Source organism: Macaca nemestrina, chromosome 8, assembly GCF_043159975.1.
Source record: "Macaca nemestrina isolate mMacNem1 chromosome 8, mMacNem.hap1, whole genome shotgun sequence".
NCBI classification, from domain to species: domain Eukaryota; kingdom Metazoa; phylum Chordata; class Mammalia; order Primates; family Cercopithecidae; genus Macaca; species Macaca nemestrina.
Genome location: NC_092132.1, coordinates 27,501,047 through 27,520,071, shown reverse-complemented (window position 1 = coordinate 27,520,071; position 19,025 = coordinate 27,501,047). Strand labels below are relative to the sequence as shown.

At 42.4% G+C, this 19,025-nt stretch overlaps 1 protein-coding gene across 1 annotated transcript in view; it reads right to left on the bottom strand.

Moving 5' to 3' along the window:
* LOC105468540 (exostosin glycosyltransferase 1) overlaps positions 1–19,025 on the bottom strand; it is a 322,551-nt gene that overhangs the window by 41,720 nt on the left and 261,806 nt on the right. Inside the window, exons 2-3 of the mRNA XM_011718768.3 lie at positions 1,975–2,068; positions 246–353 (exon numbers count right to left, since the gene is read on the bottom strand). Coding sequence (XP_011717070.2) covers positions 246–353; positions 1,975–2,068 — 202 coding nt within the window. The remainder of the gene's footprint in view (positions 1–245; positions 354–1,974; positions 2,069–19,025) is intronic.

The window sequence follows — 19,025 nt, the reverse complement described above, 5'->3', positions numbered from 1 at the left end:
AAAATCAAAGCTCCCATTCTTTACCTGCAACTTCTTTTCGGAATATATTCTGGGGACCTGGGCAGATTTTGCTGGAAAGTGAACAATGTCATATTAAATGACTTCATATTCACCATGACACAGGTAATTTTCTCCTGATAAAATTTCTTTTATAGAGCTGACCTTTTGGATTCATCTTCTTTGAAAGTTTGGACGGGGGCAGCAATAATCTGCTGACGTGTTGAAGGCCACAGCCCCTTCCTTACCTGTAATAACAATCTCTCATCGCCTATGACGGCAGCTTGGTTCCAATTAATCACTTCAGAGAATGGCAACTCCCATCCATTGCTGAGCATCACAGGGACGCAGGCAGCCTGAGCAAAAAAGGGGACTTCGTGAATGTGAGGAAAACAACAGCAGAAACTGTTCCAATCAGAGGTGAAATCAGTACAAATTCAAAGACTGGCATTTTTGATATTGCGTGAATCCTGGACTGCCTAGGCCAGGAGGAAAGGAAGCTTTTATGAGTTATCAAGTCACACGAAGGTTGTACGTATCCAGATTAGATGTTAATATTTGCAAGTCTTGCCCTAGAATGCTAAAACCCCATTTCTATTCTAGTGCATGATCTGGCTGACCTTACTTCCATAGAGATGACTGGCCTTGCCTGAGAAGTTTTTACGGACGTAACAAAAGCTCACACCAACAAAATCTCAGTATAGAACCAACCTTGAATATAAACAGTCTTGTCAATGTAACTCCCACAAGTCCACGTGCAAAGTGATTTACCCGAATGTCATGAGCAACAAAGAGCAGAATGGAGCTCAGCATTCCTATGTAGCAGTTCGTGGACTTAACAGTATAGAGTGTTCACATTTCCCTTGTTCTGCAAACACCTAAACCAGAACTTTGTTCCCTTCAGTGTGGAGTGATCTAAACCACAGTCATACCAATTTACACTCTGTGCCGGGAAATAAACAGCCAAGAAACACTAGGTTAATGACAAAATACTGATTCCAAATAACTCATAATCCAAATCAGAGAACAATTTTTCTTTATGCAACATCCCAGGAGGCTACAAGAACATGAGTGATGGCATGCTATGCAGAACACACACGGAGAGCAACTTGGAAAAGACATTCCAGAGAAGGAAGCTCTTCTGTTGGAGGGCATGACAGAATGATTTGCAGTTAAGATGGCAGAGATAAGAAGTTATGAAGCACTGTAGCAAAAGCACAGATTTAGGCATGGTGCAGGGAATAGAGGAGGAAAGAACACAGCAGCAAAGGGTCAAGGAATGGAGGATGAGAGAGGTTGAGGGCATGCTTTCTCTTGCAATCAAAGAAGGCTGGTTGCAACTTCCAGGTGGGAAATGTGGATGACTGTCTCAAGAGGACATTTCTGCAGAGTGAGGTTGATAAGCTGAGAAATTCCTACCACAAAGGCTCCAGGGGTGGAGCCAGGACCTCTGAACTGCAGAGCCTTGGAAGAGCTGGCCATCTGAGTAGTAACACCATGCTAGGGATCATTCTCAAAATTTAAAGGAACTGAGAGACAATTAAGATGCAGGCATAAAAGACAATTTTGCTTTTCGGGAATAAAGGGAAAGAGTAGGGCTGCTTTTTAGAGTCCAGCTAGGCTGGAACATTCAGTTACCCAGGAAAAATATTCCTGTTTAAGAATGGTTGACATAACTTACAGGAGAAAGAGGAGGTGACAGAGATTGTCCAAGTTGGCAATCAGATTTGCCTTCTGTTTCTAAACATGACCCAGAAGAATCCACAATTTAATTTCTTAAATCTAAAATTACTGAGTAAATCCTCCCTCCACCCCCCACTTTTCAAAAATGTTTTAGATTTTCTTGAAAATATTTTCAGATCCTCAAGGGAAACCACACCTTCTCTTTAGCTATCGCAGGAGAGGTGATAATGTTAAACCCGCTTAGTCTGGCTTCGGTCCTCAGCCCTATTCTGGGAAGGCTCCAGGGCCTCTTACCTGCAAAGCCTCCAGGAATCTGAAGGACCCAAGCCTGCGACCACGAGGAACCAGACAGAAAGTGGCATTGTGCAGCATTTCCCGATAATCATACCTAGAAAGAGAAGAGGAGTAATCAGCAAATGAAGACCCATTGCAAATGTGGGATGTTGACCATAGGTGGGCGTCCATGTGCGTGAATTTACACAAAGCAACTCGGGAAAGTCACCAGCAGGCAGCTCTCGCTTTTCCATTTTGAGGGAGGAGGTTGGGTTGCTGCATGAAGAACAAACATGAATCACCATGTTGGACAAAGCAATTAGGATCCCTTTTGCAAGCAGTATATATAAAGACGAGTCTGATCATTCTGGCAACAATTTGGTTTGCCCAGTCTTTGCTTCCAAAATCAGATTTTTGAGTCTTGATAAAATATGTTGCCCCATAGGCTTAAAAAGAAGAAGAAAAAATTACTGGTGCTTCTCCTTCTCCTTTAACAATATGGCATTCAGCAAAACTAAGACTGTTCTTGTTCCCTACCCCTTCAAAATCATGCTATTAAAAACTATTCAGAAAACCTCAGTCACAAGCACAAGACAATGTTTGTCTTCTCCTTCAAGATGGAGTTTCTACACTTAACCAAGAACAATCAGTTACCCGGGAAAAATGTTCCTGTTTAAGAATGGCTGACATAACTTACAGGAGAAAGAGGAGGTGAGAGAGAGGGATGCTAGCCTAAGAAAGGGAAAAAAAGAATAACGAGAAAAGAAAAGGAAAAAAAAAAAAAAAGCCTGAAATAGTAGGGGGTACTGGAAACTGGTCTACAGAAGAGATGAGTTTATGTTACTCAAATACCATTTAATGACATTACATTGTTTTTGTATTTTGAAAAAATATATATACAAAATATGAGTGTTACCTGACTGTTTAAGCTAGGGAAGTTTAAGAAAAATAAAAAGCATTTCATGTTGTTTAGGACTGTCACTTTTAAAATGATTACCACAAACACATTCCAACATAGGCAGTTTCAAGTACATTATGAGTTTAAGAAAACTTGGGAAGGTAGAGATGGCTCGTGTCCTGTAAAGGCCCCGATTCTTACAGCCAAGATGAAATCACTCTCATTTTTCAAGAGCTTCCAATGCTGAGCAGACAGGTGTGACTTTGACAGTAGCATATGTCACCACCATTTTCTGACTCTAATAGTCTAATTTAATCATAGCCTAAAGGCACTGAATTCTTCCCTCTTCTTTTTGGGATATTGGTATATACATTTATATTTTTGAAGTCCACATCTATTTTTATATTCTCATACAAACTAGGCATACGGGAGTAAGCCAATTTTCAATTATAAACCCGTCATTAAGAAGAGGCATCATGCAAAGGACCATTTGCTTAAACAAGCATGTACAACTAATTTGCACAAGAAAAGGTCACCGTGAATGGATTAAGATTATCTCCATTGAGAGTAAAAATTTTCTAAAACCTTTGCTGCATTAATTAAATTGCAAAATAGACTTCAAAGTAAAAAAGATTTTTAGGAAGGCTTGAATTTAGTTAAATATAAAAATAATAATAAATTAGATGGTAGTGATTTCTTCTTCCTCATCAAACACAGGAAAATGGTTGACAAATATATTCAAGTTCAAATGTTGATGTCTGAATCTCTGCCTAATAGATGGAGAAGAGAGAAATTTGTACACACACACACACACACACACACACACACAAAAATATATGAATAAAGTTTAAGCTGATTTTTTTTTTAATTCAGAAAGGTCAAATATACTTCAGACTACAGCAAGATTTAATAAGTGCCCAGAATAGAAACCCCTGAGGGACTAGCACAGAAGGTCCTACATCCTCATCATTAGCCTACTAAAAATGTAAAATCCTATTAATGTTCTGCATTGTAACAAGTTTCAAAGTTGCTAGTTGCAGAATTTACTTTAGGGAATGTGTGGAGGAAGAGGAAGGGCAGAAAACTTATAGGAAAATTTAAAATGACAGTTATAGTAGGTTGCTTAAATGGTTATATAGAAGGACTATTTGCTGATATAGCAAGTAAGGTTGACATGATCGAAGCTTGTATTCCTTCACATAATAGGTAATTTGAGCTGTGGGAAGAATACCCTTGCAGGAATTAGGAAACCACTAGGTAGCTGTGAAACTTAATAAAACCCATGAGTTTTCTATCTGTTTCCTCATCTGCAAAATGAAATAATTGGGCTAGATGACCACAGATTCAGTTTTAGTATTCGATTATTCTTTATCTTATCATTTTTACAGAAAAAAGAGGAATGTCCTTTAAGAATATCCCACTGCTTGGGTTTCCATACCCATTATATGTATATGTATATGTACACAATTCCATACCCATATATGTATGTATATGTATGCTGTGCATGTCTAACATATGTGTATATTCACATAGAGGCTCATACAGAACACATACACTCCTACCTTAGAACAATGATTTTCATTCAGATTTCTAAGCATGCTCAGCCCGTGAACCAGCCTCTCTCTTCTGCTCTCTGGACAGTGAGTCTATGAATAACTAACATGTTCTACCTGAAGGAAGAATGATGCCCCACAAGTGGGCAGACAATGATTCTAGTTTGACCGCATGCTTGGTCCTCTCCCACTCAGTCCATTGTGATGCTCTTTCACACTGCACATCAACCTCCTTGTAGATGCTTAAATCCACTCATTCATTCATTCATTCTTTCAAGAAATATTATGTTTCAGACACTATCCCATGTGAACAGATGGAGTCCAGAGAAGGTCTTCTCTAGTTGCCGGAGCTACCAAAGAAGCACCTGACAATGAGAAAATGCTGATGAGATGAGAATTGAAGATATAAACATCTCTTGGGAGTATTTGCATGACAAGAGGAGATTATAGAAGGCCCACCTTCCAGAAGAAACACAAAGAACTCTGTGGACACTCTCCCCAGCAAAACAACAATTTAGTAACAATCATAAAAACATTTTAAGTCTCTGAGAATTGTCCTAAGGGGATAACGACAAATAGAGAAACAGTCATCCAAGAAAATCTACCAAATCTTGGCAAGAACCATAAGAGTCTGTGGCAACTGGTCCCTGACCTGTTCCATGACCAACCCCTACTAGCTCCGCCTTACAGGAGCTTTACTCTGGGGCAGTGCAGTCAGGGACGCTGGGCTTTCAGTCCCCCCAGGTCCCATCAAGAAAGTGAAAAAGAGCCTACAGAAAGAGAGAATGGGCCGGGCACAGTGGTTCACATGTGTAATCCTAGCACTTCGGGAGGCCGAGGCAGGCAGATCACCTGAGGTTAGGAGATTGAAACCAGCCTGGCCAACATGGTAAAACCACGTCTCTACTGAAAATACAAAATTAGCCGGGCATGGTGGCACATGCCTGTAATCCCAGCTACTTGGGAGGCTGAGAAAGAAGAATCACTTGAATTTGGGAGGTGGAGGCTGCAGTGAGCCGAGATAGTGCCATTGCACTCCAGCCAGGGCAACAAGAGCGAAACTCTATCTCAAAAAAAAAAAAAAGGGGGGGGGGGAACATATTTGCCAATCATATATATGATAAGGGACTTTCATCTAGAATACATAAAGAACTCTTCTGACTCAACAATAAAAAGACAAATAATCCAATTTTAAAAGAGGCTAAGGATTTGAATAAACTTTTTTCCAAAGAAGACACATAAAGTGCCGATAAACACATGAAAAGATATTCAACATCAATAGTCTTTAGGGAAAAGCAAATCAAAACTACAATGAGATACCACTTTACACCCACTAGGATGGCTATAAGCAAAAGGACAGATGAGAGCAAGTGTTGATGAGGATGTAAAGAGACTAGAACCCTTCATACACTTCTAGCAGGAAGGTAAAATGGTGCAGCCACTTCAGAAAATAGTTTGGCAGTTCCTTTTCAAACTAAAAATGGACTTACCATATGACCCAGTAATTGCACTCTTGGGCACGTATCCCAGAGAAATGGAAACTTATTTTCACGCAGAAACTTGTCCACAAATGTTCACAGCAGTTTTGTCTGTAATAACCTCAAACCTGGAAACTACCCAAATGTCCTTCAATGTGTGAATGATTCAACAAATTGTGGTACATCCATAGCCTACAATACTTCTCAGCAATGAAGTGGGACAGACTATTGATATACACGACAACTTCAAGGAAATTATGCTGCATGAAAATGTCACCCTGAAAAGCGTACATACTATAGAATCCCTTCTATATGACATTCATGAAATCACATAGTTACAGGGATAAAGAACACTTAGAGGTTGTCATTGGTTGGGGGAGGGGGAAAGACAGGGAGACTTGAAGGTCAAATGGGGGGACATAATGTTTTAAGATGGACTAATTCTCCCTCATTTCTGATGTTTAGAAATGTGAATCACGGCCGGGCGCAGTGGCTCAGGCCTGTAATCCCAGCACTTTGGGAGGCCGAGACGGGCGGATCACGAGGTCAGGAGATCGAGACCATCTTGGCTAACACGATGAAACCCCATCTCTACTAAAAAATACAAAAAAAAAAAAAAATACAAAAAACTAGCCGGGCGAGGTGGCGGGCGCCTGTAGTCCCAGCTACTAGGGAGGCTGAGGCAGGAGAATGGTGGGAACCCGGGAGGCGGAGCTTGCAGTGAGCTGAGATCCGGCCACTGCACTCCAGCCTGGCGACAGAGCGAGACTCCGTCTCAAAACAAAAACAAAAACAAAACAAAAACAAACAAACAAAAAAAAGAAATGTGAATCACATAATCACACACTACTTAAAAGAAACATATGATATCCTAAGCAAGAAGGTAAGTGGGTGAGGGAGACAACTAACCCCAGATAATTCGCCGCTCTAATAAATGGTTTTGTTACCCTTTTTGGATGGGCATTAAGTTCCCCACTGTGCAGGTAAAGAAGGACAGAAGGTAGAAGAGTTTTCACAAATGACTACAAAGAAAAGTGCAATAAAAATTACATGACTTTGAATTTAACCTAGAAACCAGTACCACTCTATGGCCATAATAATTTTATACTTAAAGTTGTATTGAACAATGTATGGGATGCACCCCATTTAAAATGGACTATGCAGTAATGCACAATCAAAGTCCTGCCCCTCTGTAGGAAACACATTTTTGCTGGCAGCCATTCTGTGCAACCGGGAAAGATGGGGGAGTGTGGCATAGAGCAGGGGTTCTCAAAGTGTGTTCTCCCAACCAGTGGCAACATCTGCATCATCTGGGAACTTGGTAGAAATGCAAATTCTCAGCCTCACCCAAACCTGCTGAATCAGAAACTCCAGGGGAAGAGCCCAGAATTCTGTGTTTTAACAAGCCCTCCAGATAATTACGATGCACCCTGAATTTTGAGAACCACTGGCACCATAGTTAAGAGCTTAGTAATTAAAAGCTTAGTGGTTGGGCAGCTTTAGACACAGCCAAACCTGGGTTCGAATTCCAGCTTTTCGATTTATAAACTGAGTAACCTTGAGAAAGTTATTTAACTTGTTTAATCCTAGTTTCTTGGTTGGCAAAATGGGAATAATACTTACACTGTGAGGATTAAGTGATACATTTTAACCAAAGCACGAGCAAATTATAAGCAAACCATAAAAGGCAGCTGTTCTCATTAGGACTGAAGGAAGATAACAGAACATAATGGAAAACATAGCCAGCTTCAAGCTGGAAAATCTGGGCTGAGGAATTTGGGTTCTTGATCTACCACTTCCTGTGTAACCCCAGCAAATCATTCAACTTCTCCAAACCTCAAAGTTGTGAAGATCAAATGAAATCATGTACAATGAATATAAATGGCAAAGCACTATGCAATTCCAAGTTATTATGATAAATTATATCAGAATAAGAGGGATATAAACATTTTTTAAAACCCTAGTAACAATGAAAAAGAATGAAAACTACACCAGATTCCCAAAGACAGAGCCAAGAGACAAATGTGGAACAGACCCTTTAAAGTAAAATGGAAATAGAAGCTGTGAATCACAATAGAACAGCAGCTTCTAATTGAAGGCTTTTGTCTTATTATCAAAAGCTACGTAGACAAGGTTGTTGCTGGTGCACTGTGCTCACAGGTCCTCCTGTGGCTCCCACAATCTCTCTGTAGCACGCGTATTTGCCAAGTGAACCTGCTTTTTGCTAACCAAGGACGATAGGAAAGAAACAAGTGATCCAGCCTCTCATCTCTGTACTCACACAATTCTAGTCTCCCCATGATGTTTTCACAGTTTGTCTCAAGTATTTATTCATAAAGTAACTTAACATCTACAGCTGATCTATTCCCTCCAGTCCGCATCCTCATAAGTAATTAATCTTTGCTTATACCCAAGTTTGAATCACATCCCTTAAGAAAAAAAGAAAGAAAGAAAATAAAAATAATTTATGACTGTTGTAGTTCTCTAAAGTGCATGGGGATGAGAGAAATAAAATTAACATCCTTTGGGCACCTCTGGAGGTGCCTTTTTCATTCATTCACCAAGCATTAGCTGAATGTCTACCCTGTGTAAAACAACATGTGTTATCAAATGATGGTTAGTCAGTGAGAGGAGTGCTAGGATTAGACATGAGGTAGAGGTGGGGGGTATAGAGAGACGTGTGGTAATGGCCGCATGTAGGCAGGGAGGCTTCCTGGAGGAAGTGAGACCCTGAGCTAAATCTTAAAGGATGAACAAGAAGCAACCAGGCACAGCGGTAAGAGGAGGCGATGGGAATTTCTGGGGGTAGAGACAGCAGAGCAGGAACAAAGGCACCAAGGTGAGAGAAACCACCCAGTTTGGGGAGAGGAAGGCATGGGGGTGCGGGCTGCTGTTACTGGTGGGTTCCCACTAGGAAGCCTTTGTTTGACATCTCCTAGAGCTCAGAGATGATCCCTTGCAGGTCATCAGGGTGTCACTGAAGGGCTTAAGCAGAAGAATGACATGTTACCAAAGGTGTGCTCAGGACTTTATATAACCCAACTTCACAGAGAAGCAGTTAAGTTCAGAGACCTCGAAAACCCTTCCAACGCAGGTCACAGCTAGGACCAACCAGCCTGTGTTCCAACTCCTGGATTTCTGATTCTAAATCCCATTTTCTTTTCATCACGTCGTATTGCCTTCTCGGTCAGCCTATACAACATGCAGTGTCTAAAACTGACATTTCTTATGAAGCCAGGTCCTAAGCAGTTCACCTAGTTTCAAGCATGGGCTATTCTATTTGTTGCCAATTTAAAAGGGCTGTTTCTCTCCCACTCAAAACTTCACCCCAGATCACTACCAGGAGTTCAGTTTAAGAAGGTACTCTGTCATTTATTTACTAACCATGTTGCCTTAGACCCTTCCTTGGCCTTTACAAGTTTAACAGTTTAAAATTTCAATTACTACTATTATTATTTTGAGATAAGATCTTGTTCTGTCACCTAGGCTGCAGTGCAGTGGTGAGATCACAGTTCACTGCAGCCCCGACCTCCTGGGCTCAGGGAATCCTCCTGTCTCAGCCTCCTGAGTAGCTGGAACTAGAGGCATGTGCCACCATGTCAAGCTAATTATTAAACTTTTTGTACAGATGGGGTCTCACTTTGTTGCCCAGGCTGGTCTTGACCTCCTGGGCTCAAGCGATCCTCCTGCCTCAGTCTCTCAAAGTGGTGGGATTACAGGAGTGAGCCACCATACCTGGCCTCAAATTTCAGCTATTTTTGAGAAAACTCTGAAGTTTACAGCATGCAATAGTATGAGATTGGCCCAAGGCAAAGATTTGAACTGAGAAACATATATAAGTGGGAGCTAATCTTTTAGCTGGAAAATGGGTCCAACTGGCCACTGTTCCATCTCAATTAGGTCACTTGAAAACACGGAATATGGAAAAGTATAGGTCCCTGGGGTATTTGAGAATTCTCTGGACTTAAGGAGCCATAGTTTCTCCATGACACCTACTTACACAGAGTCTTTGTGCACATAAATGAGCTGCTATATATGCTAGTGTCAGGCAAGTACAAACGAGCTATGCAAACGTGCAGTGCTGGGCTCTGGGCCTGGCTGACCAGGTTGGCTGCAGCTTCAGGGATGCTCGGCGTCCCCCAGTAGGAAGGAACTCGCTATTTGGAGGTGGTGCAATTCCTTACTCAAGACAGTTTTTTGCTTTGAGCATTGCCTGCTGTTAGAACTGCCACACCGCTCCCCTCCTCCCCAGTCATGCCAAGGATTAAGAATGTATTTCCTTGTGACACTTCTCAGTCTGAGGCTGCTGATCCCAAGCTGTCGACTGCAGAGAGCAACACACGGCTAAAACCAGGGCCAGGAATTTATATTCACCCGTTCACACTTCTTGGCTTTCCACAGAAGACAGTCTCCTTTTCATGTCCACTTAAAATCCATTTCAACATAGGGAAGGTAGGCAGGTAACATTTTGTGGGCTGAGGCTGAGGCGTGAAATCCCTACGGGAGGCATTCGCTCTCTTACCCAGGATCTCATGACAGCCTCACAACCACTGGGGACGTGTGGAAAGATACACCTGCCTTTCACAGGGAAGAGGGAGTCCGAAGAGTCCTTGGACTCAAACATCTTGTCTGAACACACTGGGGTATAATCTCTTATCAACTCTAAACTCCACCCCTCATCCTTAGGCTAAATGTCTACTGACAGTTCAGAACCTTAAACTTAGCCCAAGTGGTAATCGCTACCTGTGTCTATTAATGAACACAACATGTACCAGGTGTACCTCATACTTCAAGAGGGGTAAAAGATGACCATCTCAATTCCTGCTCATTAAATAACAGCTCAGCGGCTAATATATAAAGGTAAGTTAAAAAAAAAAAAGATAGCTATTAGTAACAACATTTTTAAAACTTTTTTTACATTTTAATTTTTTGTAGAGACAGAGTCTTGGTATGTTGCCCAGGCTGGTCTTGAACCCCTGGCCTCAAGTGATCCTCCCACATCCTTCCCAGTCCCCAAAGTATTGAGACGACAGGCATGAGCCACCATGCCTGGCCAGATGTAAATTATAATAACAACAGTACCCCCACTTTTTAAATATTTCCTGTGGGTGGGGCACTGAGCTGCCCAATCTGAATTCTTTTTTTTTTTTTGAGGCGGAGTCTCGCGCTGTCCCCCAGGCTGGAGTGCAGTGGCGCGTTCTTGGCTCACTGCAAGCTCCACCTCCAGGGTTAATGCCATTCTCCTGCCTCAGCCTCCTGAGTAGCTGAGAATACAGGCGCCCGCCACCACGCCCGGTTAATTTTTTTGTATTTTTAGTAGAGAAAGGGTTTCACCGTGTTCGCCAGGATGGTCTCGATCTCCTGACCTCGTGATCCACCCGCCTCGGCCTCCCAAAGTGCTGGGATTACAGGCGTGAGCCACCGCACCCAGCCCAATCTGTATCCTTTATTGTGCCTTATTTTTACAACCATCGTGGAGAATAGGTGCTATTGGCCCCAGTTTACAGATGATGAAGTGTCAAAGGTTTTGTTCAGTTTGTGCAAGGAGGACAGGATCCACGACCGGCTGTCATCTCTCAACCTACCCAGGAGGAAAGAGAAACGAGGCGCCAGCAAAGGTGAAAATAAGACACATTTAATACATCGTGCCTGTGATATTAATCTCAGGTAGCTTTCTGAAAGAGGCGAGGTTTTGCAGCACCAGTTTTTTCTTTTTTTTCCCCCTTTGAGCAGAGTCTTGCTCTGTTGCTCGGGCTGGAGTACAGTGGCATGATCTCAGCTTACTGCAACCTCCGCCTCCTGGGTTCAAGCGATTCTTGTGCCTCAGACTCCCAAGTAGGTGGGACTACAGGTGTGTGCCACCATGCTCAGTTAATTTTTGTATTTTTAGTAGAGATGGGGTTTCACCATGTTGGTCAGGCTGGTCTTGAACTCCTGGCCTCAAGTGATACACCTGCCTTGGCCTCCCAAAGTGCTGGGATTATAGGCGTGAGCCACTGTGCCTGCCCAGCATCAGCTTTTATACTCAGCAATACCCACTTCCAAAATTCTTCTCAAGAGAAATGCAATTCCAAGACACATGGGCCTAAATTCTCTGGTTAGAAACAAAATGTTTTTGAAAATGCTAAATAAAGGGTTACCTGAGTAAAGTGGCAGGGAGGGGGTGCAGGGGGGAAAGAGGGGATTAACAATAAAAGAGCCAACAGCAACAGTGACCTCAGATGGATAAATGGGTCCAGAAGGGGCACGCATAGGCCCAGTGGTGATGGGGAAGCCTGAGGTCATTATCTTACCATTAACTCGTTTCACGAGGCTCTAAGCCAATGGGACTGGTTAAGTGGAATGGGGCCAGGAAGTATGGACTGCAGCCTGAGAAGACCAGGATAGGGGTAGACAGTGCAGTGTGTCTGTTCTAAGGGTGTCAGCTCCCCACCTAGGACAATCTGAGTCCCAGGAGGCTGGCTGTGGAGGGACCACTTCTTCCCTACATGCCTCTCTTTCCTTCTTTTTCTTAACTTCTCCTCCTGTTGCCTAGAGGAAGCCTTCCCTGATCCCTGAAGTTTGGGCACCCTGTGCTAACTCTCTATTGCTCACTCTGTATTAAGTTGCGCATTTTTCTCATCTTCCTTCCCCTGGATTCTGGGACACAGGACGTTGGTCCTACTTTCTGTTGACCCAACAACTACCTTAAGGCCTGGCCTACCGTAACCACTCAGAAAAAGAGTTGTTAAATTAATGTAAGGTGCTCAGTGTCTACCAATTTGCATTAAAGTGTACAGGGGCTGTGGAAGCAACAAGATAACAAAGATAAGATGCAAGCCCTTCATTACAACAATCTTCACTTTAACAAACACATGCCCAACTCTTGATTATGCTGGGTTCTTCCAAGGATGAGTTCATTCCTATGCTTACACCAAGCCCAATTTACTTGGGGAATGAAAAATCGTGTTATTTATTTAGTCTTCCTATTGTACATTTTAAAATCCCTTCTGTTTTTATTTCTACAGGTCTGGCAGCTTGTTAAAAATGTCATCTTCTCCCTGCACGGTGAGGAGGGTGGAAAATTTGTGTTTCACCAGCCCTGATAAATAGCGTTATTTGTAAATCAAAGTTAAATGCATGCACAGTGCTGTTCAAACTGAACCTTCTCCTGGCCTTCCTCCATGTCTGAACTGAAGAAAAAAAATTGTAGAATATCCTCATGGCTTCTGCAATGACAAACCCTGCACCAGTCCAAAAAGCAATGACTCCCTCTCCCTGCACAGAAAATTGAGCTCAAACCAATGTTCTGACCACTTCCCTTCTTGATCCAAGATATCCTTTCCAGCAAGACCAGCCTGGATCAGGTCTTGGATTAGAGGGATATTTCGCATTCCTACTATTCTCACCCCCAGGGCAGGCACTGTGCAGAGCCTGTCCTGTGTCCTGCATTCTTGTCAGTGCTTAATCCTTTTGTCTGGCCCCTGCACTTAATTGATTATAAAATATCTTGAGAATCCAATGACAGTTTACGGAATGTCAGCTGGTGCCACCAACCTCACCTTCCCATTTCCTCTCCCACTGTTGCATCACTAGCCTCTGCCTTGTGACTTTGACAGTCAGGGCTGCCACCTCACTCCTGAGCCTCTGGTACCGAATACACAAACAAGACCTCAGAACTCTGTGTAGGCTGACATAGCACATTCTCAAAAAATTCTAGAACACCCAACTTACTATGAATGCTGCATGAAGCTAGTTGTCTATGCAAAGTTTAATCATTCCCATCCGGGTATGTGAATGCATAAATGTATAGATACATGGGTATATCCATGGGACATAAAATTTGGGTTACGGTTGAAGATTTGATGCCACATGTTACCGATTTACAGATTATCTTTGCATGAAGGTTGGGTCCTAAGGGATTGGAGAGGCCCACAAGTCTAGATTCTGCCATTTCCTTTGGCAGAAGTACAACAGTGCCCTGGGGAAGATGGTCTGTGGAGCTGAGTCACCTCTCTCTCCTCCTCCTCCAGCTGGCCATGCTTCCCACAGTTCCTTTGAGAAGCAGATAGAGCTAGCTAGCTCCCTGGCACTCTCATTCTGGAAAGAGGCTATGGGACAGAAAGAAAATTTAAGCACTGGATTGAGGAGAGGTGGACCAGATGGCCCAAAGGATGCCTTCATGCCCTGACATTTACTCACTGGACAAAGGAGTACTGAGCAGGCCCTACATGTCAGGTAGCACTCTGAGCACTGGGATGCCATGAAGCAAGAGTCCTCCAGGAGCTGCTCATTCATGGATTTTGCAATTCAGTGGCAACCAGAGTCTCCTCACACCCCTCTTCCTATACCTCCTTAAACCCTTTTCTCCTTCAGCTCAAGCATGCATGAACAGAGCAACAGAAACCATACTCCGCTTCTTACTAGTTTTAAACAGAATGAGTTCAATCGTATCTTCCTACAGTCCATAGTCTATAGAGCAGCCAAAGACACCTTTCAAATGTCACCCCCAGTCTGAACACCCTCCAAGGGCTCCTCCTGGCATGCAGAATAATATTCATGCCCTACACCCTGGCCGACTGGGTCCAATGAGAACTGGCCTCTGCCCACATCTCTGACTGCCCCATCCTCAGTCACCATCTACAGCTACAAAGTCCTGCTCTCAATTTCTTGGCAGAGAATGCTAACTTCCATCTCCTGCACTTGCACTTGCTGTGCCCTCTGCCTGGAATTCCTCTCCAGGATCTCTCTCAAGCTGCCTATAAGCATTCAAATAGCCCCTTCTCAGAGAGGCCAGCACAGACCAACTGGTGCTACTTCCACTCCCTTTCTGTTGCCCTGTTTCATCTCTGTCCTGGCATTTACCAAGGTCAGAATTCACACGTGTTTGTTTTACTGGCTTACCTTCTTTCTCCCCAAATGTAATATATACTTCATGAGAGAAGGAGCTTTCCTGTTCTTATTCACCACTGTGACCCCAGACCCTGTACTATGCCTGGCCCACAGTAATCTTTCAGGAAATATTTGTTGAACCTATGTCAGATTATTCAACACTCACCCCATTCCTCATGGGTTTATAAAGCCCAGGTCATAAAGTGTCTGAACTGCTGGCAATGTTTGCAGGGATAATTCATGTGACAATTTTCTAAAAGGATATGGAGAAGTTTTCTTTCATCTTTGTTTTATACAACGCTAGCCTTCTCTCTCTAGTTAATGGTATGATTCTTCAAGTTCTCTAAATGCCACCTGCTATGAAAGCAAGAGCCCATTAAAAATGCCTGTAGAAGAAATTTCTTAAAGAAAGAGCATCTTTAGAGATGTTTATGTAAAGTGATACAATGAAACCCTGCACAAATTAATAACTAAAGTATTTATGAATATTAGGAAGGATGAGGCAAAAATTTTCTTGGAACAGTTTTTGTACATATGAGGTAAAACGTAGAAGATGTCAAAGGCCTGGCATTGTTATGCTTCTTTCGCCTCTTCTTTGAGTCCCAAATTGTTATGGCATATACCCAAAATCCATCTATTGCTTCAGAAGTATAGATCATTTTCCAAAAGAAGCATCTGGAATAACTAATTTGTTACCAAAGCCAGTGATTTAACACACATGATACCATGGGGCTGAACGGCCGGCCATGAGTCCCAGTTTTCCATTGTATTAGGTTTCAGCTATTAACCAATCAGTCTGCTTTTAGAGTATGAATTTGTGTAGTGTAGATGGCTCAGAACTCTTGGCTATGGGGCTCTTAATAGGAGAGCATTTCTGTCACATGGAATGTCTTGTTGCTTGGTTTCCATTAAGGTATCTTGGCTTTTAAATAAACTGTCAAGTAAAACTTGGCATCAAAACACAAAGTGAGTAACTTCCTTTGTTGAGTCGCTGACAGCTCCGCTGTGTGTCAGATAGATAGCTGTTAAGAGTCAGCTCCAAAGGCGACTGCAGCCTCTTTGGAAGGATGCTGGTATCACAAACTGCCTTCCTCAGGATTAAGGCTAAGCAAAATTTAGGGATAATCTTTATGGAAAGGTAACCCAGCAACAGCCAGTCGGCCATATCCCTCTCCACAAGTGTTGGTTTTGGAATTAGAAAAGTTTTGGAGGTGCGAAAACATAATTGGAAAACTTTTTTTCCCTGCTTAAAGGGCTAATTGATTTCACAGGTGTTTAATTATCATTTGCTGTGAGATAATACCTTGTAGTGCCATAAAAAATGGATTTAATTTTCGAGTGCTTGCAAAACCATTTCCAAAGCCAAGTCAGAGCTAAAGCTAGATAACTATTCTATAAATCAAACACACTGCCTCCTTTCTTTGAAATTTTTAATACTTGGGGATAATGATATCTGACAACCTTGAAACTAACATGAAAAGGATTTTTCTGCCAAGTGCCAAAAGTCAACTATTGGAGCATTTCAGGCAGTTTGGTTCATTAACAGTGACTCAGGCAGCCTCAGGACCCTGCCTGCAGGCTTCCAAAACACCCCAAAGGTAAGAGCATTGGTGTGTGTCAAGACACAATATTATCTACCAAGATCAAATGGTCATATATCCAATAAGGTCTACAGAAAAACAGAAAGAAACCCCAAACCACCCTTCGCACAAAAAACTGCCTGGAAACAACAGTAACTCTCTAAGCTCAAACTAAGAGTCCTGGAACTTAGAAAGTAGAGATGTTTCAACTTGATCAAGGGATGCTTTCCTATCTTATGCTTAAGGCACAACACTTGTGCTTTCTGTAATAACAAGGGAGGGAATCATAAAATCAAACAAATGTTAACAGCTGGAAGGCACCACAAAGATCATCCAGTCCAAATATCCAGATGAAAAAAAGCAGCCAGGAGAGGTCAAGTAACTTACCCAAGATATCACCAGGGGCAGAACCAAGATAAAAAGAATAATTCTGAGTGAGCAGAGAAAGGAAAAGAAAGCTTGAAAATAGATTTAGAGTCCCATTCTCACCCAAAATCTAAAAATATAAGGAAGAATTTTTAAAAAGACAAAAAAAAAAAAAAAAGTGAGGTTTCATTCTGTAAGAGTGGCGGCTATTTCTTCAACAGAGCCCAGTTTCCACAGAAGTGCTTAAGCAGCCTTAAATAACTGCTTGGGGGTTTTAGTTAGTGCCACGTTTTGGATTTTTTTTTTCTCTCCAACTTCTATTCAGAAGCTGCTGAAATCCTACCATGTTCCATTAGATTAAGTGTGCTTAAATGATTTAAGAAAGCAGCGTAACTTAGCTGGACACACACACGCACGCATGCACGCGCACACACACACACACACACACACACACACCCCATTATTTAATTTATTTAACGCCTGTGTATGGAGGGTGCATGCACCCCAAACCACTGTATAACAAAGATTTCTGGGCAGTTCAGGTTGGCCTTCGCAGTGCTGGATAAAATAATACACGGCAATATGCAGTATAATTGGTGCCATTCTTGGACACTGTGTTTGGGTCCTGGTAGTAAAAGTCTGGGCCCAAGTCATGTGGGCTGAAAGGGCAGAGGACAATGTGGGCCCCAGTATAGTCTGAAAAGAGTTGGAATGGGAGGGCATCCCTAGGGACTGGCTTAGGATTGCAATGAAACTCCTTCAATGAATAAAAATGGTGGCAATAACTCTAGCTAACATTTATTGAGAACTTATTACATGCCCAACTCTCTGCAAAGCACTGTATGTCCATTTGGCCATTTGCTCTTCCAACAATCCTATGAAGTAAGTAGCGTTATAGCTCCCATTTTGTAGAAGAGGAAATTGAGGATCACCCCTAATTTGTCTAAATTCACTTAATACGCAGGTGGGTAGAATTTGAACTGAGGCATTGTGACTTCAGGTCCTAAGTTATTGTACACAATTGCACACTGCCTCCTTTCCATAATGCTTTTTGGAGATGTCCCATTGGCTAGCTAAATGAGCTGTGTCATCAGGGACACCATGAGAACCACTATGAAATGCACTGGACTAAGTTATGTCTTCTAACCAAAGACGTGCCTGGCATGGGGAAAGAGCTTTTATGTGGCTCTGAATAAGAGATAATATCTTTCCCAGGGTCCGCCCCATCTCACACATTACTTCCAGGTCTTGGGGACTTGATAGAGCAGGTGAGAAATAAATTCCTGTTCATTTGCTATATTTATCTCAGCCAGGACCAGCAATGGAACATAGAAACTTCAAGACCTCTTCCTAAGACTTTATATGATTCTTAGTTTCCCAATCCATCGTGAGGCTTTGGTGCCAAGACCCATAACATGACTTTTAGTTCCCTAATAAGATTGTGGAGTCTCTACTATGTGTGCAGATCTTTAAGGTCATATGGACAAAACTGGGGAGATACATAAAACAAATACTGTAGGAGACAATGAGATTTCATTCATTCATCCATCCATCCATCCATTTACCAATAGCACTTATTATGTACCTACTAAGCACCAGGCATTCTATTGTCAGGATACAATGGTGGGCCAAATAAAAAATCCTTGCTGTGATGTAGACTAAATCCATAGAATGGTTTGCAAAACAAAGGTTAGGACTCCATGCTGCCTGGAAAAATGAGTGTGATTAAAGACTGGATGTCTGAGGCCGGGCGTGGTGGCTCACATCTGTGATCCCAGCACTTGGGGAGGCTGATGAAGGCAGATCATCTGAGGTCAGGAGTTCAAGACTGGCCTGGCTAACATGGTGAAACCCTCTCTCTACTAAAAATACAAAAATTAGCTGGGTATAGTGGTGTGCACCTGTAATCCCAGCTACTCGGAAGGCTGAGGCAGGAGAATCATGTGTCTGGATGGATAAGCACTGTCATTCAGTTAAACACGTTGATCATATCAGAGCATTCCATATTCCACATACCTGCTAAGCAATAACTAAGGCAACAGACGTTGATCCACGTTACAGACAGTAAAGTTGCATCAGAAAAGAGCCTTAACAACTTGATTAGAGTTAATGAAAGATACTTAAAGTTGTTCTAGTTCATCTTATCTGCTCTTCCCTGGAGACCTGGCAACTCACCTTTTTAGCACTTATTTATAAGCCCCTCTCCTATTACCGCAAAATTCTACAGACTGTAGAAATGGTGCTGAGTCTCTAAATAATCACATTTTCATGGTAATTAAAAGCCAAATTCCCTAACTCCCTAAATGCTATGAGCAGCTTGAATGCC